The sequence below is a fragment of the Gopherus evgoodei genome, unplaced genomic scaffold (assembly GCF_007399415.2).
Source record: "Gopherus evgoodei ecotype Sinaloan lineage unplaced genomic scaffold, rGopEvg1_v1.p scaffold_74_arrow_ctg1, whole genome shotgun sequence".
Classification (NCBI taxonomy): Eukaryota; Metazoa; Chordata; order Testudines; family Testudinidae; genus Gopherus; species Gopherus evgoodei.
The window spans coordinates 179,279-207,055 of record NW_022060095.1 but is presented as its reverse complement, the minus strand read 5'-3'; the positions used below and the strand labels follow the sequence as shown (position 1 = coordinate 207,055).

Sequence of the window (27,777 nt, the reverse complement as noted above, 5' to 3'; positions counted from 1 at the left end):
CCTGTGGAAGCAGCTCCTTAAATTTGTCCGCCGCTGAACAGGTGTTGTAGCTATAGCGGCTAAGGAAGGCTTGCAGGTTGGACACAGGGAGCTGGAGGGCTCCCGCAGAGTAAACTTTACACCCTAGCAAGTCCATATGCCTCGCATCCTTTGATTTAGGGGCTGGGGCCCGCTGGCCACGGCGCTCCCTCTCGTTAACCAACTGGACAACGAGGGAGCAAGGAGGAGGATGTACATATAGATATTCATAGCCCTTTGTGGGCACCATGTATTGGCACTCTACTCCTCGTGCAGCAGGCGGAACAGAGGCCGGAGACTGCCACATTGTAGTGGCATTGGCCTGTATGGTCTTGATAAATGGGAGGGCCACTCTAGTGGGTGCATCGGATGACAATATGTCCACCAGTGGGTCTTGGACCTCTGGGACCTCCTCGGCTTGTAAGTTCATGTTCTGTGCAAAAACACCTGAGGAGGCCCTGGTGGGCCCTGAGGTCAATTGGAGGAGGGCTGGCTGACGAGGTTCCAGCTACAGCCTCATCGGGGAGGATGAAGAGGAGAGACCTGGAACGAGTGGGTCTGATGAGGGCTCCGCCTGAAGCATCGTGTCCATCTCCCTGGGGAGCTCGGAGTCCTGAGGCTGGGTCAACTCTTCCTCCATAGTAGGAGGGGGAAGGCAGGTAATCATGGCCTCCGGTGCCCTGTGTTCCGAGGCCGTCGAGGGCGGTGGACCTGGGAGAGGTCCTGGGGCCTGATGGTACGCCCAGGGCGTCCAGAATCTCCACTGCTGCAGACTATGATCTTGAGGCTGGGGCTCGCTGAACAAGGCAGCAGACATGTTGGTGTCCAGGGCGTATACACTGTTTGCCTGAGATGATAGGGACGGCTGTCGGGATGGCCAAGGAGGAGCTGAATGAGGCTTGTATGAGTCGCTCGCTCCCGTCATTGGAGATCTACTCGGTGCCGGGTTTCGGTACCAGGAATCGTATCGGTGCCGAGACCGAGTACGGGACCTGCAACCAGCACGGTGCCAGGAGGTTGACCTGGATCTTGAGCATCTGCGATGGGACCAGCTGCGAGAGTCTTGGTGCCGGAAGCGGTGCCTAGAGCTGGAGTGGTATTGAGAGTACTGACCAGGACGAGAGGTGGATCTGTGCCGCGAATATGACCGGTGCCGGGACTGCAAGTGGCGTCAAGATCGGGACTGACCACGAGACCTTGAGCGGTGCCGGGATATGGATCAGGACCGGTGCCAGCTCATCGACTCCAGTGAAGGAGGCCTCATAGCGGCAGGCTTGCCTCTGGAAGGGAGAACCCACACCGGCGGTGCCGGGGGGGTGAGGCAGGGCAGATTCAGTCATCACAATAAGGTCCCTGGCCGAGGAGAATGTCTCCGGCGAGGGGACAGTCAGCTCGACCATGGGTCTCACCAGGGAGCTCTCCTGAACCGGACTCGATGGCCCTCTCAGGACCGGAGTCGACAGTACCACGGTCGTCGGTGCCGCGGCAGGGGTAGGTGCCGGGCGATCCGGATGAGTCTGCACTGAAGGTGTGGAGGAAGTTGAAGGCCTTCGGTCAGGTCCCTGCACTGGAGAAGGCCGGTGCCGAGGCGTCTTGGCAGAGCCAGCGCGGTCCGGGGCCGGAGGAGTGCTGTCAGTGCTCGGTGCCAAGGACGGAGGGTTAAGGGCTGCCTCCATAAGGAGAGTCATTAATCGAAATTCCCTCTCCTTTTTAGTCTGCGGCTTAAAGGCCTTGCAAATGTGGCACTTGTCGGAGATGTGCGATTCCCCGAGGCACTTTAGGCAAGAGTCGTGGGGATCGCTTGTGGGCATCGGCTTTTTACAGAACGAGCACGGTTTAAACCCTGGTGAACTGGGCATGGGCCCAGGCATCGGGTGTGGGGAAGGCTAGAGCCCAAACCCCGCTAAACTATGCACAACAACTAACTAACAACTATAAACTATAAAACTAATTATACTATGGACTAAGTCAACTATACACAACAAGAGATCAGGTGAATGAAGAGAAGCTAGGGAAGTTGAGGACAGCTAAGCCGCGCTCCACTGTTCCAATGACCGACAAGGGTGGTAAGAAGGAACTGAGGAGCGGATGGGTTGGCAGGGGAATATATCCAGCGACATGGCAGCGCCACTCCAAGGGGTGACCTGCCGACCCACCGAAGTTGCTAGAGTAAAAATCTTCCGACGAGTGTGCACGCATGGCACGCACACCTAACTGGAACGGATATGAGCAATCACTCGAAGAAGAACAGGGGGGATTGGGATGGTGATGGAGAATAAGGGAATCCTGCTAATTTACCCTAAACACTTCTGCTGTTACTGCAAGTGCAATGACATTTTTCCCTATCCCTGCCCTGTTCCTGCTCTTTGTTATAGTTCAATATATTTTAAATGAGGAAAATGGTAGTAAAAATATCTGCTTTCCAACACAACATCAGAGCAACTGAGTATGAAACAATTTCTTCCCCAAGAGGGAACTTGATGACTAACAATTGGTTTGAAATGGGGGAACAGTATAACCATGATGCTCAGGGTTTGTTTAGACTAGGAAAAGTGATGGAGTGTAGGTCAGGTCAAGGGGAAAGCTAATGCCAATTACTGCACCTGGGCTGCATCTGCTCTACAACTGTAATTGTCTTTTTACACCAAGATCACTAACTTGAGCAGCCAACACCATGTACAGCCCTGGTGGATAGAAGGCACAGGTAGTTTTTGTCTCAGTGTAGCTTGTTGGGATCAAACCTCTCTCCCACCTGGAGGCGATGAACATTCCTGGCAGGAGGGAAACACACTCCTATGACTCAAAAGGAAAGGAGCTGATAGAAAAGATCACAGGACTGACCCCAAAGAAGAGTGAATTGCAAAAGGCAGAAGCAGGCAATTGATCTGGTGGAGCTCAGGCGCCACGGTGAAGATGACACAAAAATCACTTTGTGCAATTGTCAAATGTGATTAAAAAACAAAAATCTTTGGCCAGTCCTACTCAAGGGATCTATTATTATTCTCTCTGATGTGGATTTTCTGATGTCTAATAAGGCCCGAGCCATCACTGAAGCTTTTCCCACACTCATAACGTGTAGGGTTTCTCTCCTGCGTGGATTCTCTGATGTGTGATAAGGTGTGAGTGCTGATTGAAGTTTTTACCACACTTGGAGCATGTGTAGGGCTTCTCTCCTGTGTGGATTCTCTGATGTCTGATAAAGTGTGCGCGCCGACTGAAGTTGTTCCCACACTCAGCACATGTGTAGATTGTCTCACCTGTGTGGATTGTCTGATGTGTGATAAGGTCAGAGCGCTGACTGAAGCTGTTCCTGCACACAGAGCATGTGAAGGACTTCTCTCTTGTGTGGATTTTCTGATGTTTCATAAGGTGTGAGCGCCGATTGAAGTTTTTACCACACTTGGCGCATGTGTAGGGCTTCTCTCCCGTGTGGATTCTCTGATGTGTGATAAGGTTTGAGCGCCGATTGAAGTTTTTACCACAGCTGGAGCATGTGTAGGGTTTCTCTCCTGTGTGAATTCTCTCATGTGTGATAAGGTCTGAGCTCCGACTGAAGCTTTTCCCGCACTCAGAGCATGTGTAGGGCTTCTCTCCTGTGTGGATTGTCTGATGTGTGATAAGATGTGAGCGCCAACTGAAGTTTTTCCCACACTCAGAGCATGTGCAGAGTGTCTCACCTGTGTGGATTGTCTGATGTGTGATAAGGTCAGAGCGCTGACTGAAGCTGTTCCTGCACACAGAACATGTGTAGGGCATCTCTCCTGTGTGGATTCTCCAATGTCTGATAAGGTTTGAGCTCTGATTGAAGCTTTTCCCACACACAGAGCATGTGTAGGGCGTCTCTCGTGTGTGGATTCTCCGATGTCTGATAAGGTTTGAGCTCTGACTGAAGAATTTCCCACACTCAGCGCATGTGTAGAGTGTCTCATCTGTGTGGATTTTCTGATGTGTGATCAGGTCTGATCGCCGACTGAAGCTTTTCCTGCACTCAGAGCATGTGTAGGGCTTCTCTCTCGTGTGGATTCTCTGATGTCTGGTACGGTCTGAGTTCCGACTGAAGCTTTTCCCGCACTCAGAGCATCTGTAAGGCTTCTCTCCTGTGCGGATTCTCCGATGTGTGATAAGGTTTGAGCTCTGATTGAAGCTTTTCCCACACTCAGAGCATGTGTAGGGCATTTCCCCTGTGTGGATTGTCTGATGTGTGATAAGGTTTGAGCTCTGACTGAAGCTGTTCCTGCACTCATGGCATCTGTAGCGTATCTCTTCCAAGTTGATTCTCTCACTTGTGATAAGGTCTGAGAGGCTACTGAAATTTTCCTCTAGCCAATCCTGAGTCTCACAGGCTTTCGCTTTTTCTGGAAGTGCGCAACTCCTGGAAACATTCCCTTTGGATCTTCCTGAAAATGTTCCATGTGGTTCTACTTGCTCAGCATCTTCCTGATGGGGTTTCTCCTCATTCTCACTCATCATCCTATCACGTGATGGGAAACAGAGAGAATCCAGACATAGGTCACTGCCTGCACCGGAAAGAAAGGAAATCTCAGAGAGAGGAATGGAAAAAGGGGTGAACAAACCAAAATATGTGTGGGAGAGATCAAACCTATCAGGAGCTGATTTTCCCCAAACCCTTCCCTGGAGGACAAAGGAAGGGATCAGTTTTGGTCTGCATCTCACCAGAACACTCACGGGAAAGCGAGATCAGGGAAGGACCTGCTGCCAGTTGTCAGTCAGAATAGGAGGGAAGCCATGAGTGACATCTGCCATAATGATTCTACAACTGCAGGAAACAATCCTGAACTTGGAGAGCTCAGAGGGTCTTTGTAGGGCATCCCAAATGTTTCCTGCATTCCCAAACAGTTTTTGAGCTGGTTTAACCAATTCCTCACCTGTGTAGGCAGCTCTCGGGGACATTTCTTTCTCAGAGCCATGGAGGTCCGGGACCCATGGCTCCTCCCCTTGTTCCAGCTGTGAGATCACATCAGGTTTGGAAATTGGAAACCCTGCTCAAAGCAAAGAGAACAAGGGAGGTCAGTGTAATTTGTGGCATAATTGTCACAAAGAATATTCCATGGTTTTAACCCCAGCTCATTTTTAAGCAGTAACATCCCAAGGCCAGCTTCCTTGGCTCAAAAGTGGCAGAAGAGTTGTTATTATTATAATAAATCATATTCATTATCTTAGTGCCTAAGGACCAACTAACACTGGGTCCTCATTGTGCCAGGCAAAGTACAAACAGAGAATAGTAGATGGCCCATTCCCTGAAGAATTTACAATCTAAATAGAAAAGACATACACAGAACAAGGGAGGGGTAGAACCCACTGTTAGAATAGAGATATTCAGGCCTGCCTGTAAAGCCTATACTTTAAAAACTTAAGTGTGTTTTTATCACTTAGCTACTTACAGGGGTATAAAAACAAAGAATCAAAATGACAGTCTGCCTGTGTATGGGTCTTCTCTCACTAGGATAGTCTGAGGCCTTGTTCTTAGGCTAAGGCCTTTGGCTAAGCAGCAGGGGCAGTCAAAAGCTGGGAAGCAAAGGGTCACATCCTCACATCCCAAACCAGTCACACTGAAATAAGGTGCTATTGGGCTGTGTCATACGTCTCACCCCCACTCTGAACGTTAGGGTACAGATGTGGGGACCTGCATGAACACCTCTAAGCTTAACTACCAGCTTAGATCTGAGTAAGCTTAGATTGCTGCCACTATCCAGATTTCTGAGTACCTGAAAAACTCTCTTTCCCTCCAAAACCTTCCCCTCCCTGAGTAGCCTTGAGAGACTCCACCAATTCCCTGGTGAGTTCAGATCCAATTCCCTTGGATCTAAAAAAAACAGGGAAAAAAAATCAATCAGGTTCTTAAAAAGAAGGCTTTTAATTAAAGAAAAGAAAGGTAAAAGAAAGAAAGAAAAAAAAAAAACCTCTGGAAGACAGCATACCAGCTAATCTCACAGACAATAGATTTAAAACACAGGATGTTCCCCTGGGCAAAAACCTTAATACACACAAGAATACCCAATTTGATAATTCCCCTAGTTGCACAAAGACAAGTTACAAAGGAAAATAAATATAAACCTATTTATTCCTTTCTAAAACTTACTACTCTGATAAGAGGCTGGTTCCTTATCTTTTTCACTCTGGCTGAAACTGAAACAGAATCTAAACAAAGGAAAATTCCCTCCTTCCTTTTGAAACATCTTGTTCCCTTAATGGTTCCTCTAGTCAGGTGTCAGCTAGGCTAGGTGAACTTCTTAACCCTTTACAGGTAAAAGAGGCATTAACCCTTAATTATCTGTTTATGACAGGCTGTTAGGAAGACGATCCTGTCTGTATTATGCTCATTACCATCAGATAAAGAAATAAATCTTAAGATGGTTAAAGAAACCTTAGTTTGATAGCATTCTGTCTGACAAGAAATCACTTATCAATGGTTGTGAAATCCTCATTTCTGTATTTTTTTTAATCTTTTCCCCATAAGGCACACAGTTATGGATCCATAGGATCTGTGCAATGCCTTGGCTTTTAAACAGTCTTTGGGAGGTTCCCCCAAGGGCTCCCACTCTTCCACAAGGATAGACCATGTACCTACAACACCTGAGACTGAGCCTCTGGCTTCAACACTCCTATTTCAACCTATGAGCTCTGCCAGCAGGTCCAGCTGAACCACAGTTCTGTTCAGTGACTGTTCCTCAGTCAATGCACAGAGCAAATTTTTGCTGTGACACTGGGCAAACTTTTAAAACATAGCAGAGCTTATTAGTCAGCTGAGCATTGGGAAGTCCTTAGATTAGGACAGAGATGTGAAGAAGACAATATAGTCCATACTAGCCAATGCTCTTGAGCCAGGCTGCTGCAGAAAACAGTCTGGTTTCCTTTCACTGTGCCTGTCCATTTATCTTCGTTCTGGTAGAGCTTCTTGCGCCTGCAAGCCCAGTTCTTCCTGCTCTTAAAAATATAATGAGTCCATGTATGCTTTAAAATATAACGAGTCCATGTATGCTTCACTCAGCCAAGCGGAGATCCTCACATGGACAGGTGACAATTATTCCCTTGTCTCTGTAGCGTATTCCATTGATGTAGATTGGTCCCAGCCAGTCCTTAATGACCCATTCATATCATCCCATGACAGATACACAACAAAACATCTCATGTCTCCTGCTCTTTATAACCACAGCAATACCAACCACAGAGGGAAACTGAGGTGTGTATTGGCATCATAGAAATATCTCCCAAATTCCAACCTCTATCAGACACATACAGCTCACAGCCCTTGGAGAGAAAGCAAAGCACAAGAACTGGACGTTAGTCCAGTGAACACAGTGGAGGACAAACTGCAATCCTCAAACCCTGGTCAAAAAGGAGAGGCATGCGGGTCCCTTCCCATAGAGAGGGCTGGCTAGAGGCCTGATACTTGAAAGGGCATTCCTTGAGCAGAACATTGAGGCAGGTCAAAGGCTTAGCTACCCCTGAACTGTGACATTGCAAAAGCACATTTTGGAGAATTAGGAAATCTACTGACTCAGGTGTAATGGGAGAGAGAATTAAACTCCCCCAGTGTGTGGAGAAGGGTGGAGAATTAAATGCTAAAATTCAGGAGCAACAGCCTCTAATTCTTCCAGAAAAGGAGACTGTAAGAAACAATAACTGGGCCACTCAACCTCAGGAAGGAGAGGCTCAAAGATCCAAGGATCCTGGAGGGAAGACAGCTTGTGGCTGATGCGGAGAGGGGGGACAAGACTCTCACCGAACTCTCACTCCTGGCGACCCCAACCTGAGTTTATGATCTATGACCACCCTGTCTTGTGGGCAATTTTATACTCACTTGAGCAGGGGTCGGCAACCTTTCAGAAGTGGTGTGCCGAGTCTTCATTTATTCACTCTAATTTAAGGTTCCGCATGCCAGTAATACATTTTAACATTTTTAGAAGGTTTCTTTCTATAAGTCTATAATATATAACTAAACTATTGTTGTATGTGAAGTAAAGAAAGTTTTTAAAATGTTTAAAAAGCTTCAATTAAAATTAAATTAAAGTGCAGAGCCCCCCAGACCAGTGGCCAGGACCCAGGCATTGAGTGTGCCACTGAAAATCAGCTTGCGCGCCATCTTCGACACACCTGCCATAGGTTGCCTACCCCTGCACTATAGAGAAAATGTCATCGTCAGAGTATTGCTTATTAGATTGGAACATGCGTTGAGGGGCAAGGAGGTGAACATAAATAAATGGGTTATTAAGGGCAGGTCTACACTACAGTCGGGTTCGATGCTCTGAGATTGATCTACTCGTGGTCGATTTAGCGATACAATTTAGTAAACACCCGCTAAATCGACTGCAGATCGGTCTCCAGTTGACTCCTGAACTCTACCCAGATGAGAAGAGTAAAGTAAGTCAATGTGGGATTTTCTCCCGTCGACCCCACCCCCAGTGTAGACCCTGCAGTAACTTGACCTAAGGTACGCTGACTCCAGCTGCATTATTCAGGTACCTGGAGTTGCGTAGCGTAGGTCGACTGACTGTGGTAGTGTAAACATTGTGTGGCAAATTGCAGGCACTATTATGATGGGTCTCGCACTTTTCTCTTCTTTGGGGGGGGTTCAGGGTGCTATTCTTTACCCCTAAATCGGAATATTAATTGTCCCACTAGTGTCCTAGAGGAGGAGAGCGGAGAGGGAGGGACCTGGGCCCGTTCTCTACTCCAGATCCCAGCCCAGAGGCCCTGAGGATAATGGTGAACCACTTGAACTGACGTTTCCTTCCCCTGGGCTACTTTCCTCTCCTGCCCTTCAGCTTGTGGGGGGATTCCTGCCCTCCCTCTGTACAAGCCAAGTGTCCCTTACCTAGAGTCTAGGACTTCTTAGCCCACAGCAGCACTTCTCCAAACTGTCCTCAGCTTCCCTTCAAACTGTTCTCTGCTCCAACAGCAATCCTTTCTGCTCCAACTCTGTAAAACTGTTCTCTGTTCCAACTCCCATGCTGTCTGATTGAAGCATGGGTTTTTATCATGTGACTGACTTCAGGTGCTCTAATTGGCTTCAGGTGCTCTATTTAGCATCAGGTGCTCTAGTTAATCTATAGCAAAGTTTCTTCCCCTTACAGGGAATAAAGTTCCCTTCTAACCGTCTCCTGCTGCCCTCTGGCCATGCTGTATCACACATCCCTCCCCCCTCAACACCATAGGGTTGGGCTACTGGGGACGAGAGGCAGTGTTGTCGCGATAGGCCATCAGCGTTGCCATGTTGGCTTCGAGCTCTATGCTGTACCCGGAACTGGAAGGGCCACAGGGATAGGAACCATCTAGTCACTCTTGTATTCTTCTCCTTGTTTCTGTGTGTCCACTGGAGCGGGGCGTGGTCTGTCATGAGGGTAAACCGCCACCCCAGCAGACAGTAGCGGAGAGTCTCCATAGCCCATTTTACCGCCAGACATTCCTTTTCAACGACAGCATACTTTTGTTCCTTGGGGAGGAGTTTCCGGCTGAGGTACAAGATTGGGTGTTCCTCCTCCCCTACCATCTGTGAAAGGATGGCTCCTAGCCCTACCTCCGAAGCGTCTGTTTGTAGGATGAATTCCTTCTTGAAGTCTGGGGCTATGAGTACTGGATGGCAGCACAGGACTGTCCTTAAATCTGCAAATGCTTCTTCTGTCGCATCAGTTCACTTTACTATCTTGAGGCACCGAGCTTTTATCAGATCCGTCAATGGCCCTGATCTTGTGGCGAAATGAGAGATGAATCTCCGACAGTATCCTACTATCCCTAGAAATGCTCTGACTTGCTTTTTGCGGACTGGTCGAGGCCAACCTTGTATCGCCTCCACTTTATTCCACTGAGGTTTCACCAAACCTCTCCCTACTACATACCCAAAGCATCTGGCCTCAGCTAGTCCTATCACGCACTTGAGAAGGTTAGCAGTGAGGCCAGCATTCCACTGCTTCTACATTTCCTAGATGCGTTTCCCAGTCAGGGCTATGGATGACTATGTCGTCTAGATAGGCGGCGGCATACTTGGCATAGGGTCGCAGTAACTTATCCATAAGTTGTTGGAACGTTGCAGGGGCCCCATGGAGTCCGAAAGGGAGGACAGTGTATTGAAACAGGTCATTGGCTGTAGAGAAAGCAGTATTTTCCTTGGTATTCTTGGCCAGGAGAATTTGCCAATATTCTTTGGTCTGATCCAGAGTGGTTAGATATCGGGCCTTGCCTAACTGATCAACTAGCTCATCAATGCGTGGTATTAGATAGGCATCGAATTGGGATACTTCATTCAATTTCCAGAAGTTGTTGCAAAACTTCAGGGTGCCATCAGGCTTGGGGACTAGGATGATAGGGCTGGACCACTGACTGTGGGATTCTTCAATAACCCCGAGTTCCAGCATCTTCTTCACTTCTGTCCTAATTTCTTCCCTTTTAGCTTCCGGTATTTGGTATGGTCTTATCGTCACCCTTACTCCGGGGCTGGTGACAATATGACGTTGGACCAGTGTTGTACAGCCCAGTTGTGTACAGAACATGTCCTGGTTCTGGTGGATCATCTCAATGACCTCTGTTTGTTGTTCTGGGGTTAATTCTGGAGATATCTTTACCTGCCCCTGTGAGTCATCTGTATGGGTGGAGCTCCTCGAATGACCAGACACGTCTCTCACTCAGGCCAGGGTTTCAGTAAGTTGACATGGTAGATTTGCTCTGGCTTTCAGCGGTCTGGTTGTCTGACCTGATAGTCCACCTCCCCAATGGCTTCCACTATCTCATATGGTCCATGCCAGCTGGCTAGGAGTTTGCTTTCTGCTGTTGGCACTAGCACCATCACCCGTTTCCCCAGCTGAAATCTCCGTACTTTCGCCCGATGGTAGTAATATGTCCGCTGGGCCTCTTGCGCTTTTTCCAAATGTTCTCGTACTATAGGAGTTACTCAAGTTATTCACTCTCTCATCTGTGTCATGTGCTCTATGACATTCTTTCTGGGGTTGGGTTGTTCTTCCGAATCTTCCTTGGCGATATTGAACATCCCGCGCGGGTGGCGTCCGTACAGTAGTTCAAAGGGTGAGAAACCAGTGGACACCTGGGGGACTTCCCGTATAGCAAACATTAGATCCGGTAGAAGGGTATCCCAGTCTTTTCCGTCCTGTGCTACCACCTTCCAGATCATACTTTTAAGGGTACGATTAAACCGCACGACCAGTCCATCTGTTTGTGGATGGTAGACTGAGGTCCGTATGGCCTGGATGCAGAGTAGGGCACGTAAGTCCTTCATTAATTTTGACATGAAAGGGGTTCCTGGGTCGGTCAGGATCTCCTTAGGGATGCCCACTCTGGCAAAAACCTGTAATAGTTCTTTTGCTATTGCCTTGGATGTGGAGTTTCTTAAAGGAATGGCTTCTGGATATCACGTGCCGTAGTCAAGGATGACTAGTACGTTTCGGTGGCCCCGTGCCAATCTTTCCAGTGGGCCTACTATGTCCATGGCTATCCTCTCGAAAGGGACTTCAATAATAGGCAAAGGTACTAATGGGGCCTGCAAGTAAGGTTGGGGGCTATGTGACTGGCATTCAGGGCAGGAGGCACTATATCGCTGGATTTCTGCACGTATCCCTAACCAATAAAACCTTCTTAGGACTCTATCCAGTGTCTAGTTTACTCCTAGACGTCCCCCAAATAGATGAGTGTGAGCTAACTCTAGTACTCCCCTTGTGTGTTTCCATGGGACTAAGAGTTGCTCTACTTCTTCCCCTCGTATTTGCTCTATCCTGTACAAGAGATCGCGTTTGAGCATATAATATGGCCTTGGGCATTTGATTTTTTCTTCCACAGGTACGCCATTTACTTCCTCTATGTCCTCCCTCACATTCGCATATAGCGGATCATTGGCCTGTTCCTGCCCGAAATTCTAAAGTGCGGTACCGATCTGACCTAATTCTAGGGGGCCTATTTCCACTGTTACCCCTGGGTTGCTGCTCCTTGGGCTAGGAACCGCCTCTGAGTCATTCCTGGCTTGAATTATCTTCTGGCCTCCTGAATGGGTTCGCCTACCCACAAGGGAAGTTTTTTGATTCTCTGCTAGAATCCTGGTCCCTAATCTTTTATCTGACCTCCTTTCCTGACCAGACTTTTGGGGTTTCCCAGGGGATGAGAATAACTCTGGAGCAAATTCAGCAAACATTGCGGTGAAGCTATCTGTAGGTGCCTCTGTCTCAGCCTGGGGGTTGCTATCCTTCCCTGGCTCTAGTGGGGTAAGTAAGCTCTCAAACCCGGGGAAATCCCTACCAATTAAGACAGGGTAGGGGAGCTTGGGGACCACCCCAGCAGTTACCCTGGTAATACTCCCTTGGATCTCTATCTGTACCAGGACTGTGGGGTAGAAATTCAGGGTGACATGAACGCATGTTACCCCTGTTTTTGGCCCGGGTTAGTTGGTCTCGCACCACCAACTTCCCCGAGATCAGCGTGACAGCACTCCCAGAATCTATTAATGCTATGGTCTTAATACCATTCATTTTTACTGACTTTGTATATCCATGTGAGGTCATTGTGACCCCTACCAAGCCAATTAGGCCACATTGCTCCCAATAATTCCCCAGATTACACTGCATAGGTTCTTCCCTGCTGGGGCATTGGGCTGCTAGATGCCCCAATTCCCCACACTTATAACACCGCCCTCTTATTCAGGTTGTAATCCTCTGCCTGGGGCTATTTGGTCGGCCCCCCCACCTCTCTTCCCACCCCCCCAGGTCCCTTCTTGGCCTCGGGCCATTGCTCGGTGCCTTTCCTCCCCGTTACAGTTCTCCTGTAGTCCCGGATCTTAAGATGGTTAAAGAAACCTTAATTTGATAGCACTCTGTCTGGCAAGAAATCACTTATCAATGGTTGTGAAACCTTCATTTCTGTATTGCTTTATCTTTATGGCCCCCACTTTTACTTTGTTAATCAGTCTGGTTCTCTAATCGTTTCTCTCTCCTGTATAATTAATGTTGCTAGGTGTAAGTTAATTAAGGTAGTGGTTTATAACTGGTTAGAGCAGGAGTAGGCACCCTATGGCAGCACATGAGCTGATTTTCAGTGGCACTCACACTGCCCAGGTCCTGGCCACCGGTCAGGGGTGCTCTGCATTTTAATTTAATTTTAAATGAAGCTTTTTAAACATTTTAAAAACCTTATTGACTTTACATACAATAGTTTAATTATGTATTATAGACTTATAGAAAGAGACCATCTAAAAACGTTAAAATGTATTACTGGCATGTGAAACCTTAAATTAGAGTGAGTAAATGAAGACTTGGCACAGCACTTCTGAAAGGTGGCCGACACCTTCACAGAGAATTATGTCACAATATGTTAGAATTGGTTAGTTAAACTTCAGCACAATGATTGGTTAAGGTATAGCTGAGAATATTACCCTGTAAATGAGGTCAAACAGGAGAGGGAAAGGAAATTGGAATCATAGAATATCAGGGTTGGAAGGGATCTTGGAAGGTCATCTAGTCCCACCCCCTGCTCAAAGCAGGACCAATCCCCAACTAAGGGCTTGGCTACACTGGTGCTTTACAGCGCTGCAACTTTCTCGCTCAGGGGTGTGAAAAAACACCCCCCTGAGCGCAGCAAGTTACAGCGCTGTAAAGTGCCAGTGTAAACAGTGCCCCAGCACTGGGAGCATGGCTTCCAGCACTGTAAGCTAATCCCCACGGGGAGGTGGATGTAGCCTGATTTGGGGTATGTTAGTAGTCTTGATGTAATTTTAATTGATTAATAATAATAATAATAATAATAATAATAATAATTACTGGATATTAATTAGTATAGGTTTGGGTCACCAATATGTTTGATTAGAAAATAAAGTTCATCCTGAATCAGGCTTCACAGAGCTTATAAAAGAAACTTTGGGGTATATGACAGGCGCTTACACTGAGACAGATATAGTCATAATGATCTTTTTATTAAAGTCAATGAAATAATAAGCAAATGTTAAAACAGTTCAAGATTACAAAGTTACAAAATATCACAGTTCTATAAGAGATATATTTATGATAATACACTTACTCGCTGTGGTGCAGCGGCACCTTGGGCGTTTTTCACACCTCTGGCAGAGGAAGTTACTTCAAAATTGTCTGTGTTCTAATTTAACTCTATATATGCTAAATGCTTTAACTAAAATGAAATACAAGAGAGATTGAATCTCTTTTCACTTACAGTTTTGAAAAGAAATAATACTACAGATTATTAATAGTTAACAGCCGTCATAAATGGGTGACATCGATACATAGATGAGGGTATTGTGGAAGGTGGAGGCAATGAAGGTGTAGACAGGAGCAGACAGATGTGCAGAATTGCCTGTTTAATGGTAAATTGTCTTACCTTTTATAGAGCATTGGTCGGAAATTCTTCCTCTTATGCCCAAATTTCATCTTCCCCTCACGGAAATGTTAGGGTATGCCTGCCTCATAGGCTAACATTTATGTGCGTATGAATGACAGGTATGTATGCATTTGTGGTGTACTTGTTAGATTTGTGGGCAAAAATCCCTTTTTTCCACCCTTTACTATTCTTGGTTCAGTTAAAGTTCTCCAGACATCTGCGCAGGTATTTTGTCTATTATTACTTTTCTGAGTAAGGGTCCCAAAATGTGCTGAAGTTGCCTTAGCGTCATACAGGATGTTTGACCTGTAGGTTTCTTTGCATTTCAGCCAAACTTATTCTTGATTAAGCAGAGTCAGGATGAGCGCTACCCTGATATCTGGTGGTGAACTGTAGAGAGTGTGGAAAGAATTTCAAGAATTTGCATTGGCATCCATCCCTCATTTAGCATAACCCCACAGCAGCTTGGGATGGTGATTTTAACAGCTCTGGGATCCCCAATTTCTTTGTTATTGGGGCAGGAGGAAAAAAAGTTTGTCACCCTGATTGTGTGAATGGGGAGCTGTGGGACTGCTTTGTGACAGAAATGACTCAACCTCAGTTGGGTGGTACTTGCCAAACATGGGACATGGGTTCCAAAACCCCATGAATTAAGAGAGGTTGGGGAGTGGTGTGTACACCTAATGGTATGGGCACCTTTTGAGGGCCTGAAACACTAATTGCACATTCTCCTCTCTCCAATGTTAAAGAGTAGAGCTAATTTTTTATTCTATTAGGACTCTATCTAGAGACTGCTGAGTTGGGCCAATGGTGCACCAGCACCAAGGTTCCCCTGCTAAGAGCTGAAATCACTGAAAGAGCTGAATTGAGATCACAGAGCACTATGTTAACTAGTGGGGGAGCCTGAAGACCTATCATTAAGCAGTGAGCAGAGCAGAGCAATTTGCAGCGTGTTGGAGCAGCCAATGGAACAGTGAGCGGAGTGAAGCGGTTTGCAGGGACAGCTGGAGGAGTGGCACTGCCGGTTATGGTGAAGGCTACAGCAGAACTCCACGGAGAGGCAGAGCAGTTGGCCCTGGCCCATGTAAGGTGCCCCTTAACACCCTGTGTGGACTCCCACCCCCTCTTTTCCACCCAGGCTGGGGGGCGGTAAAACTCTGCAGATAAACTCTCGAATTCTGGGGTGGCACTGACCAGAGACTTTTGGGTTGTTGGGCTTTGGGGTGATTGGACCCAAAGGGGAAAAGGATATTGCCAAACGTACCTGGGGGTGGGTTTTTTTTGTTTATGTTTTGTGTTATAATCCTGTTTGGGGTGTTTCTCCAGCGGGATGCCGCATTGTTTCCTTCCTTTATTAAAAAGATTTTGCTACACTCAGACTCCGTGCTTGCGAGAGGGGAAGTATTGCCTCCTAGAGGCACCCAGGGGGGTGTGGTATGTAAGTGTCCCAGGTCACTGGGTGGGGGCTCGAGCCGGTTATGCATGGTGTTATTGAAACGGAACCCCTGGATACTGAACCCGGCCCTTGTTGCTGCCAATTCAGAGGAGCAGAAGGGTTACATTAATATAAATCTATAAGACTATTACATACTTAAATTCTTAAATACATAAGAAAGATATTTATACAGACCAACAGATTAATCCTCGGGGCTACATGGAGTACCTGCAGCGCTGGGAGAGCTCTCTCCCAGTGCTGGCTGGAGCCGCGACTACACTCGCATTTCAAAGCGCTGCCGTGGGAGTGCTCCCGTGACAGCGCTGTACAGCTGAAAGTGTAGCCATACCCTGTATCATCTCAGCTAGGGCTTTATCAAGCCTGATCTTAAAAACCTCTAAGGAAGGAGATTCCACCACCTCCCGAGGGAACTCATTCCAGTGCTTCCCCACTTGTGAAATAGTGTTTCCTAATATCCAACATAAACCTAAACCTCCCCCACTGCAACTTGAAACCATTACTCTTTGTCTGTCATCTGCTACCACTGAGAAAAGACTAGATCCATCCTCTTCGGAACCCCCCTTCAGGTAGCTGAAAGCAGCTATCAAATCCCCCCTCATTCTTCTCTTCTGCAGACTAAATAATCCCAGTTCCCTCAGCCTCTCCTCAGAAGTCATGTCCCCTAGTCATTTTTGTTGTCCTTCACTGGATGCTTTCCAATTTTTCCATATCCTTCTTATAGTGTTGGGCCCAAAACTGGACACAGTAGTCCAGATGAGACCCCACAAATGTCGAATCTTTGTTAGGGGGGGTACGGGAACAGGGATACAGGCAAGGCTCTGAGGCATCAGAGCTGGGAAGGGAGACAGGAGTAAACACTCCGCAGCATCAGAGTGGAAATGGAACACTGGGGAACAGATTGTACTGGCGTATAGAGATAAGCCTGACTGGTGTGAAGCCGTTTGGAATACATAATCTTATAGGTGTAAAAATTGTACAGGCTACATTACCACCCTGTGACATCATCAACAAAGTGCCCATTTGTGCCTGGGTAGCGGCCCTGCTATGAGAGGGAGGATACAGCAAGGACTCAGCATCGGTGGACAGGGTCTGCAATTCTCCACAGCTCTAGATCCCCAAACCTCTCCTCTCTCCCACTGACCCATGCAGACAACTTCCTGGGTGCCTTCCTCCACACTCCCCTCCCCTTCTCTCCATTACTTTCAGCCAGCACCACCTCCCGGCACCTTGGGAACTTCTTGTATTTTCTCCTCATCTCTCACTACCTCCTACCTCCCTGCTGCTTCTTAGCTCTAACCCTGCACACTCCCTCCCCATGTCCTGGCACCGCAGAATTATCTACTCCCCCCTCTTCTCTGCCCCTCCCATGGCTCTCTTATCCCTTCACCCATGGGACCCTGAATGGCAACATTACACGCTCTCCTAAAAGAGCTCATCTGACTGTCACACAAACCATGCATGAGTCATACACCTAATTACTCAATTTAGAATTCTATAGGCAGCTATTTTCCTCTTAAAATGAGGAAAAGGCATGTAAGCTACAGTTATTAATACGGTTACTAATGTAGCCAATAAGAATACATTAAATGCAATTTTAAAATGACTGATGGTACCAAAAAGGCACATGTCCAAAAATGACACTAGGCAAAAAAAGGGGGGCAAGGAAACCTGCAAAACTTGTATGACAAGTAAAGATATAAAGTTATTACTACTCAGGTTCTTTAGAGACCCAACAACTTCTAATAACCCAGGGGACAGGACTCCTTACCCAGCAAGACCACCGTCTCATAGTTCTCCTGCATGACGTCCCTGTAGAGGGCTCTCTGAGTGGGGTCCAGCAGAGCCCCCTCTCCCCTGGTAAAATACACAGCCACCTCCTCAAAGGTCACCGGCCCCTGAAAAAGAAAGAGTCCAACAATCAGGACCTGCTGCCACACTCACAGCCCCACTATTCAGAGAACAGCAGCACCAGGTAAATGGAAGCTCCGGGAGACACATGTTAACAGAGTCCCACCCCACCTTGCTTAGAGCAGCCAGGAGGCATCAGAGGGTAGAAAGAGAGAACCTTTGCATCTCCCAGCTGACAGACGGAGGCAGGGTAGTCACACTTATCACATACCTACTAGCCAGGGCTAGATCTAGGAGATGGGGCTGTCTCTGGACCCTGATGTAGGAATCCTAACACTCTCCAAATTAAATATATGGAAGAAACAGGAAGTCAATAGTAAAGAATAGAAGTTAGAAAGTCAGAATTGTAGAAAGTTTGTGCTATCAGAAATCAATGATCAACCAATGAAAATAAGAAGGAAGTTTTTAAAAAGTGAATTAAGTACAAAAATAATCCCTAACAATGGTAGTGGTAAATTACTAGATGGAAATGGCAGAATTATCAAACATAACGCAGAAGAGGTAAAAGTCATCAATAAATATTTCACTCCTGGATTTGGAGAAAAACAGATGATGTATAGGGGGGAGGGAGAGCTCAGGGGTTTGAGCATTGGCCTGCTAAACCCAGGGTTTAGTTCAATCCTTGAGGGGGCCACTTAGGGATCCGGGGCAAAATCAGTACTTGGTCCTGCTAGTGAAGGCAGAGGGCTGGACTCTATGACCTTTCAAGGTCCCTTCCAGTTCTAGGAGATAAATTAAATTAATGGAGATATCCTAAGTCATATAAGATATTGACGACAACAGTCTTTCCATCCCAACAATAACTGACGAGGATTACAGATAGACAGGTTTAAATAAGCAGGTCCAGATAATTTGTATCCAAGAGTTTTGAAAGACCTGGTGGAGGAGTGTGGAGGACTTTTTGTTAATATTGATTTTAATTAGGACTTGGAACATTGAGGAAATTCCAAATAACTGGAATAAAGCTAATGCTGTGCCAATATTTAATAAGTGTAAAAAAGATGACCCAGCTAATTACAAGAGTGTGAGTCTGACATCAGTACTGGCCAAGATAATGGAGCAGCAAATATGGATTTAATTAATAAAAAATTAAAGGAGGGTAATATAATTAGTACCAATTAACAAAGGTTCAGAGACAACAGATCCAATCAAAAACACTGGATATCCTTATTGGATGAGATCAAAAGTTTGGTTGCAGCTAATAGTATTGATGTAATATACCAAGACTTCTGTAAGGCATATGACTTGGTTTGGCACAACATTTTGTCTAGAAAACTAGAAAGATACAAAATAAACACAGCATACATTAAATAGATTAAAAACTATGATTGTAAATGGGAACCATGGTCAAGTAGAGTTCTTTCTAGCAGGTTCCCACAAGGATTGGTTCTTCACTCTGTGCTATTTAACATTCTTATCAATGGTCTGGAAGAGAATATAAAATCATCACTGATAAAGTTTTCAGTTGCCACAAACATTGGGCGTGGTGGTAAATAATGAAGTTTCAGTAGATTTAGGTTCCAGCATTGGGAGTCTGGGAAATTGTCCCAGCCCTGGTTGGAGGCTTATTTCCTGTTCCTCAAAGAGAGGAAGTTCTATTCCCAATTCCTGTGCCTTGAAATTAGGCCCTGACACTACACCCCACATTCAGCATAGTGGTATGATTATAAAATGATAAGGACATAATTATGATCGATTTAGTGCAAGATGCGTCATGTTCCGTGTCATTGGAAAAGTTATGAGTTGCTGAATATGATTGTCCTATTTATGTGCATGTATTATGTTTGTATCTGAAGTTATGGATATTGACTACGTATCTGTCTTTCAAATGTGCTTACTCTGGGTAACACTCATAACGAGCCTTTCAGGTACAACAAAGAAGCTAGACAGTGTTAATGGCTCATCAAGAAAGACAATGGACCGTGGAAGAGTTTAGCCTTCCTGTGAATGTTTCAGCCAGCGTAGGAGTCATGCTTACTATGACTCAGCAGGCCATTGTAGGGCACGTGATCATACCACATGACACTACACTCCATTTTGGTATCTTTGTATTTTTCCACAAACTGGACTTGGAACTGAGTTTGGAACAAAGGGTTCCTTCCATATGGAAAAGCTACATAAGGTGGGGTGTGACATCAGCTCTTGGCCTCATTCCGCACACAAGAAAACTCCTGGAAACACCTGAGGAACAAAGACTGAACTGGGGGAAAGTGTTGGTCCCAGGGTAAAGGGATTTCTAGCTTGTGTATGGAAACTTGGTGGACTGCTTGTATCATCAGTCAGGGTGAGAAATTGCTAATTCAGATTCTATCCAGATAGTATGTTAGGCTTAGTCTGAGTTTTTGGTTATTTGCTAAGTAATCTGCTTTGATCTGTTTGCTATCACTTTTCGCTGGGAAATTGGCTGTCGTCTATCTGTGGCTTAGGTAAATCACTCAGGTAGCTTAGTTGGATGCATGGCATCACCTGCTGTCCTGTTATAGGGCCTGGACAGGCTGGCTGAATCTCCAGCAAAGCAGTGTGAGAAGGGCCAGCCCAGTTTGAGGGTTAGAGGGCACAGCGGTTCCCAGAAGCCCCCCAGACTGCATCCCCGGGTGACAACCCATCACACCCTACCTTACACAAGTCTCAGCAGGTTTGTCACATCCTTTCCCCTCCCATTCCACACCCTAGATAGTTCCTGCTTCCCACTACCTCTAGCAGATCCCACTCTTCTATACATTTACTTCTCCTCTCCCTCCAAGCAGAACCCACCACCAGCTCCCTGATAATCCCTTACCTGAGCCAGTTCCACTGCAGCCATTTCCTTCCCCCTGGGAGGACAAGATGATTTGAGGCAAAATGTGGACAATCTGTAGCCTGCCAGGGCGAGAAGGGCAACGTGAGAGAATTCACACAGGGTTTCTGTCCTTTCCACATGTCGATTCCCCCCAGCAATTTTCCCTGGTAGTGGACATTCTAGATTCTGCCACACTGTGAAGCACAGAGTGACCTTATTCCAGTACAGGCGTAGCCCCCTGTCACCAGAGTATAACCCACTGAGACATAGTGAAACCTTCCCAGTAGCAGAGTCGCTCTGTACACTTATAAAGTTTGTGGACGATACCAAGATTGGAGGGGTTGCAAGTGCTTTGGAGGATAGAATAAAAAAGTCAAAATCATCTGGACAAACTGGAGAAATGGTCTGAAGTATATAGGATGAAATTCAATAAGGACAAATCCAAAGTACTCCACTTAGGAAGGAACAATCAGTTGCACATATATAAGACAGGAAATGACTGCCTAGGAAGGAGCACTGCAGGAACAGATCTGGGAGTCACAGTGAATCACAAGCTAAATATCAGTCAACAGTGTTACACTGTTGCAAAAAACCCAAGTATAATTCTGAGATGTATTAGCAGGAGTATTGTAAGCAAGACACGAGAAGTAATTCTTCCGCTCTACTCCGCACTGATTAGGTCTCAACTGCAGTGGTGTGTCCAGTTCTGGGCCCCACATTTCAGGAAAGATGTGGAAAAATTGGAGAAAGTCCAGAGAAGAGCAACAAAAATGATTAAAGGTCTAGAGAACATACCTATGAGGGAAGACGGAAAAAATTGTGTTTGTTTAGTCTGGAGTCCTGATCAGCTTTCAAGTACATAAAAGTTCACTTCAAGGAGGAAGGAGAAACATTGTTCTTCTTAACCTCTGAGGATAGGATAAGAAGCAATGGGCTTAAATTGCAGCAAGGAAGGTTTAGGTTGGACATTAGGAAAAGCTCCCTAACTGTCAGGGTGGTTAAGCACTGGAATAAATTGCCTAGGGAGGTTGTGGAATCTCCATCTTTGGGGATTTTTAAGAGCAGGCTGGACAAACAGCTCTCAGGAATGGTCTAGATCAGGGGTGGCCTTTATAATTTAATATGCAGCTCCTTGTATAGGTAACAACTCCGGGATTCAAGCTACAGGCACCAACTTTCCAATGTGCTGGGTGTGCTCACTACTCAGCTACAGGCCCTGCCCCCACTCCACCCCTTCCTACTCCCTTCTCTGAGTCAGCAGTGCCCTCGCTCCATTATCCCGCCCCCCCGCGACTGTCTTGCATAGCATGAACAGCTGATTGAGAGGTGTGGGGAGGGAGAGGGAGGTGCTAATTACTGTGGCTTCCCATGGGTGGGAGCTGATATGGGGCTGCTGAGGTATTACTGTGATTCTTTGGCAATGTACATTGGTAAATTCTGGCTCCTTCTCAGGCTCAGTTTGGCCACTCCTGGTCTAGATAATACTTCATCCTGACTTGAGTGCAGCGGACTGGACTAGCTCCCTCTCGAGGTCCCTTCCAGTTCTGTGATTCTGTGAACCAAAGGCCAGAGACAAGCAGAATCAAAGGAGTCACTCTGGGGATTCTCCCTGTCATTGTTCCCAAGGCAGCTCTCTCAGGTTAACTAAGTTATTTGATGCTCCAGCCTTTATACAGTCTCTCCTGGGAGTGCCCCTTTCATCGGCTAGGCCAAGTTTTAGCTTTTGGGAAGCATGACCCCTGGGGCTCTGAGACTGGGCCTTCTTGCCTCAGCACATGTTGTTTCTTTCTGTGGTTCCCCAGTGAGTCCAAATGAGTAGATACTCCTTATACAGACTGTGAGCATAAGGATGTGTTTAGTGTTTGGACTTCATTGAATGCTTGTGAGTTGCTGCCTGGGTTAACATCTGACTAGTTGCATTGTGAGCCTCTGTGGCTCTGTAAATCACCAGACAGGAAAGAGACGTTACCTATGCAAAGTGCTGATTGGCAACAGAACGCATTACACCCTGCCTGGCAGGAAGGGTCCATCAACACCAGATAGACTATTATGGGATGTTAAAGACGACACAAGACTGTTGTTGTGCTCTTGACCTCCCAGTAGCTGAGTTTGCAACTAACAGCACATGGTAGGAAGAGGATGAAAAACCCCATGCAAAAGGAACTGATTATCTGTATGCTGCCTGGACTCTGGGGGACAAAGTTTCTAGGCATAAGCAAGAGATCCCCAGCTGGTTAGTCCTAAAGAATATGTAGAGCTTGCTTATTATAGAAGCTTCCATTACCTTTTGAAATTTAAGACTCTAACTTGTTTGCATCTGCTTTAGCTTTGTAAACAACTCTCATTTCCTTTTAAATAAATCTTAATACAGGTTATGATAGGACTGACTACAAGTGTTGTCTTTGTTAGAAGATGTAAGAATCAATTAACCTAAGGAAGTGACTGGTCCTTTGGTACTGGCAGTAACCTGAACATTGCTGTGATTCATGGTGTAAGGCAGTGGCTCTCAACCAGGAGTCGGGGGCCTGCTGGGGGCCACTAGCAGGTTTCAGGGGGGCCGCCAAACAAGGCTAGCATTAGACTCGCTGAGGCCCAGGGCAGAAAACTGAAGTCCCAGCACATGGTGCTGAAATCCTGGGCTCTGAGCCCCACTACCCAAGGCTGAAGCTAAAGTCTAAGCAATGTAGCTTTGTATGGGCCCCTGTGGAATGGGGCCCCAGGCAACTGCCCTGGCTGCTACCCCCTAACGCCAGCCCTGGCTTCTGTATGCAAAATACCAGTTATTGTGATCCATGTGGGCCGTGGAGTTTTTACAGCATGTTGGGGGTGTAAGGGACCATTTGTCACAAAGGTTGGCTCAACTGTGTGGTGAGATATATGGGATGAGCCAACGGAACTGTCTGTGATTCCATGTTAATGCTGTTACAGAGCCTGAAGCGTTCACACTGGATTCTTGGGTGGTGAAATCTCCATACAGACCTCACAACCAATTTGGGGTTTGCGCCCTGCTTCATACCAGTCTACCTGAGGCTGGTGCTCATGCTCTCGAGTCACTGGAGACAGCGTTACAAAGACTTACGGGCGCAACGCCACCAGCAGCATTTTGCAGCACTGCAGAGCAGGCTTTACAGGAACACAGCATGGGCCAAATGGTCTGTGGACTCAGTCAAGCCCCAGTTCTCCTCCAGTGCACATCAGCATCCCTGCAACTTTCAAGGAGGGTCAAGGCTGCCGCTCCTTCAGTGACGATGGATCTCCAGCATAGCATCACCCCTACCCCATGACCCGCCTTGTCTCCTGAGACAGAGGTGAGTGACAGAGGGTGCACAATGGCTCCTGGGGGGGCGGTAGGGAGAGGGATAACAAAACACACCTTCTGGGGTCACTCCTCAGGAAGTGAAGGTGACAGGCATTGTGGTGGCAGTAAAGGGGGAGGGGAGGGAGTGGGAGCAGCACCCTCAAAGGCAATGCTGCCACTGGGTCACCCCATCACATCAGGTATGGGGCTGATGTAGAACTGATAAATGAAAATGATTTTAATTATCAGAGGGGTAGCCGTGTTAGTCTGGATCTGTAAAAGCAACAAAGAATCCTGTGGCACCTTATAGACTAACAGATGTTTTGGAGCATGAGCTTTCGTGGGTGAATACCCACTTCTTCAGATGCATGTGGTGGAAATTTCCAGGGGCAGGTATATATAAGTTTTTAATTATTCACTTTATTAATGTAACTTCTGTTCACCATTCACTACACTGGTCTATATTGTAACTTCTGTTCACTGTTTGCCATATTGTAATTCAAACCCCATTTTAAAACGCTCACCCCATTTTGTAAAAGCTTCCTCCAACCTTCATTTTCGCAAACCCTGCTGTACTCTTATTAGTTTAGTTTAGATGTGTGAATGAGGTATGGATGGATGATGGAATCAACCTCCAGCCCCAACCTATCCTGATGAAATAAAGTTCGAACACCAAGAGCTGAAGATGCAGACAAGAGCCCTAACAAAGTAAGAAGTGTCCACCCTAAAAAGAAAAGATACAATAGAAGAAAGATCAAAGCCAGGTCCAAGGCTGAAAGTCACGCCTGCAATTGATGAGTGATCAATCACCAAACCCAGAGGCAGTGAGACACAGAAAGACCTATAGACTCTGTATTCAAACTCAAGCCTACAAAAAGGATGGGTGAGATGAAAGACTTTGGAGGGTAACATTCTGTTGCCAACATAGAAGGACATCTGTGCATGCCCAACAGAGACCCAGCTCGTCCTTGTGCCCAGCTTTACTGGCCAGTTACCACCACAAGCTACGAACCCAAGCTGCAAAATCAAGCCATGAACTTCAGCTATCTTCAGGACTGGTAACTATGCACTAGCTGCAGAACATCTGATGGATGTGTGTGTGTGTGTGTGTGTATAGGTATTAGGTATAATGTGCGCGTATAAGGATTAAGATATTAGTTATTGGTCATAAATCAGATTATCATCATAATAAATGTGGCATCTTTGTCTTGCCCCCTGAAAAGATCCTGTGTAGTTTTGTCTGTAGAACACTGATAGGGAGTGAGTCCCGGGTGCCTGTGAAGGGCTATATAAACCCCATGCTGGCACAGAAGGGGTTATAACAATAATAATTTGAGATATACACATTTCATAGAGCTGGAAGGGACCTCGAAAGGTCATCAAGTCCTGCCCCCTGCCTTCACTAGCAGGACCAAGTACTGATTTTGCCCCAAATCCCTAAGGGGCCCCCTCAAGCAATGAACTCATAACCCTGGATTTAGTAGGCTAATACTCAAACCACTGAGCTATCCCTGCTGTTTTAGTCTGGACTGGTCCAGCCCCTTCACACCTGCCAACCATGCCAGGACTGGAGCAGGAGTTAACTGGAGAGACCAACTCTACTTACAAAACTATCCCTCTTGCATGCATATTATCTGCGCACACAGCTCAGCTTTAAGATGCTAAACAAATCTATGAATGAACTAGAAACAGTCATGCTCTCATTGCAAATATTAATACAATATTTTCTGTTACTGGAAAGGAACCCAGACATCTACACTGCAATTAAACAGACTCTTCATCTGAGCCCCGTGAGCTTGAGTCAGCTGGCATGGGCCTGCTGGGGGTTTTTAATGGCAGGGCAGAGATACCCTTGCTGTCTGTTCAGCACCATTTAACTTGGTCAGTGTCTGTGCAGGAACCCTGCACAACAGGGGGCCTGACCTCAGTCAGGGTCTCTGCAACTCCTGTCATTATAGGATCCCCGATTTTGTTTAGGGCCCCTGCAGCATCTGGCAAAATGTGGGGGCAGGATTTCTGTCAGGGTCTCTGCGGTGCCCAGTACAGTGATGGGGAGTGATCTGGGTCGGGGTCAGTGCAGTGCCAGGCCCAAAAGGGACACAGATCTCAGTCGAGGTCTCTGAGGTGCCCAGCACAATGAAGGCACAAATCTGTACCACAGTCGTGAGTTGCCTGGCAAAAGGGGAGCCGTGATTTTGGTCCAGGTCTCAGTTTTACCTGGCACAATGGGGGGCCTGATGTCAGATGGGGTCTTTGCAGCGCCCAGCACAACATGGGCGTACATCTGGCTTGGGGTCTCCACGGCACCTGTCAAAACAGTGGGGTCCGACCTCTGTTGGGGTCTCTGCAGCACCTGGCAGAACAGGGCCCAGATCTCAGCTGGGGTCGCTGCAGCTCCAGGAACAACAAGGTCCCTGCTCTCTGTAGGGGTCTGTGCAGTTCCTGGCACAACCAGTGCCCCAAACTTGGTCAGGGTTTGTGCAGTGCCCGGCACACTGGGGGGCCTGATCTCAGGGAAGGCCTGAGCCATGCTCTGTATGATATGAGCCCTGATCTCAGTCAGACACCTGTGGAGAAAAGTGGGAAGATTTTCAAGAATTTGATATCAGTATTTCAGAACTGAGGAGAAAATGGGGCACAAACTAAATATTTGCCAATGTAAGAAAGAAGCAGCAACATCTGGGGAGATTTTATGCCATCATTCAACAGTTCAAGAGAAAGGAGGGGAATTTGAGAGGATTATGCAGAGATATTCATTCAATCAACAACAGAATGAGATGGATTCTTCTTGCCTCACATTCACATGACCAGGAGGAAGCCCTGGGTGATGTCTTTTTACAGGAGAAAGGAGTGAGGCTGGAGCCAGGTCACTGGCTGTGGAGAGAGGCTGACAGTGAGGTCTGGGAATGTGACTAGCAAGCAGTGGGGGGGCTGTTGGGTTGGGCAGGGTGGGGGAGGGGAAGTAGCTGGACTGGGAAACCTGGGGCTGGGTCATTTCCATGGGGGACACTTGTTCCTCCCTCCCCTTCCTGGACCTTTCCATTCCCTGTTGCCAGCAGACAGTGTCCCCTCCGCCCCCCTGCCCAGCCCAGAGGTGTCCCTGTCTCAGGGCCCCCAGCCTCTGCCCATTAACCCTCTGCCCAGTTCAGAAATCACCCAGGGGAACCATTTCCCACCTAAACAAGGACAAATGGGGGGAAACACCCCAAACCTGAGATCTGAATTGGCCGTTGGCGAAGTGGAGAGAAAATGGGGCACAATCGGGGGAAGGGAACAGGGAATTTCTCAGGGATTTGAGGGAAGGGGGGGTCACCCTGGATGTTGCTCGTTGCTCTCTAGCGAGAAAGGCGGCAGGATGGGAGAGGATGGGGGTCCCCACGGGAGGGGCAGCGGCAAATCCGTGGAGATCTCAGCCCCCCGCTTTCTCTCCCCGCTCCCCGGGGGGTCACCTGCTCTTCTCCACACACAGCCCGCTCAGCCATGTCCGGGCTGCACAGGCATTTTCCACCCGCCCCTTCCCCAGGTCTCCCCCCAGCCCGGTCTCACCCCCCGGCAGCCCCCGCCCGGCCCCACGCAGGGACCCCAGTGGGGCCGGGCCCCTCCCCCCGGGACCCGCCGTGAGGCCCCAGGGCAGAGCCTGGCCGGGCCCGGGGGGCGCTGGGCTCCTGCAGGGACAGCAGCTCCGAGCCCCCCAGCGGGCGCTGCCCGCAGGGAGCAGATCCCGGCGCTGCGACATGCCGGGTCCCCCCCCCACGGACACTGGGGCAGAGTCACCGCCCGGCCCCGCCCCAGGGCCCGCTCCGGTACCTGGAGGCCGCAGCTAAACAAGGTCTCGCCCGCCGGGATCTGCGCATGCCCAGAGCTGCAAAGGCACCAACCCTTCCCGGCCCCGCGAAAGTCACTTCCAGTCCAGGGAGAGTCAGGAACTACATCTCCCAGCCTGCCCCGGGGCTCTTCCGTCTTCTCTTTCCCAGG

General features: G+C 47.6%; 1 protein-coding gene across 1 annotated transcript; it reads right to left on the bottom strand.

Moving 5' to 3' along the window:
- Positions 1-1,100: 1,100 nt before the first annotated feature.
- Positions 1,101-27,657, bottom strand: LOC115643858 (zinc finger protein 250-like). Its single transcript, XM_030547855.1, has 7 exons — positions 27,610-27,657; positions 20,505-20,584; positions 4,905-5,021; positions 4,134-4,535; positions 3,546-3,881; positions 3,162-3,461; positions 1,101-1,684 (listed from the first exon to the last, which is right to left on the bottom strand). The coding sequence occupies exons 1-7, from the start codon at positions 27,654-27,656 to the stop codon at positions 1,101-1,103; spliced, it is 1,866 nt and encodes a 621-aa protein (XP_030403715.1). The 5' UTR covers position 27,657.
- Between the last annotated feature and the right edge of the window lie 120 nt (positions 27,658-27,777).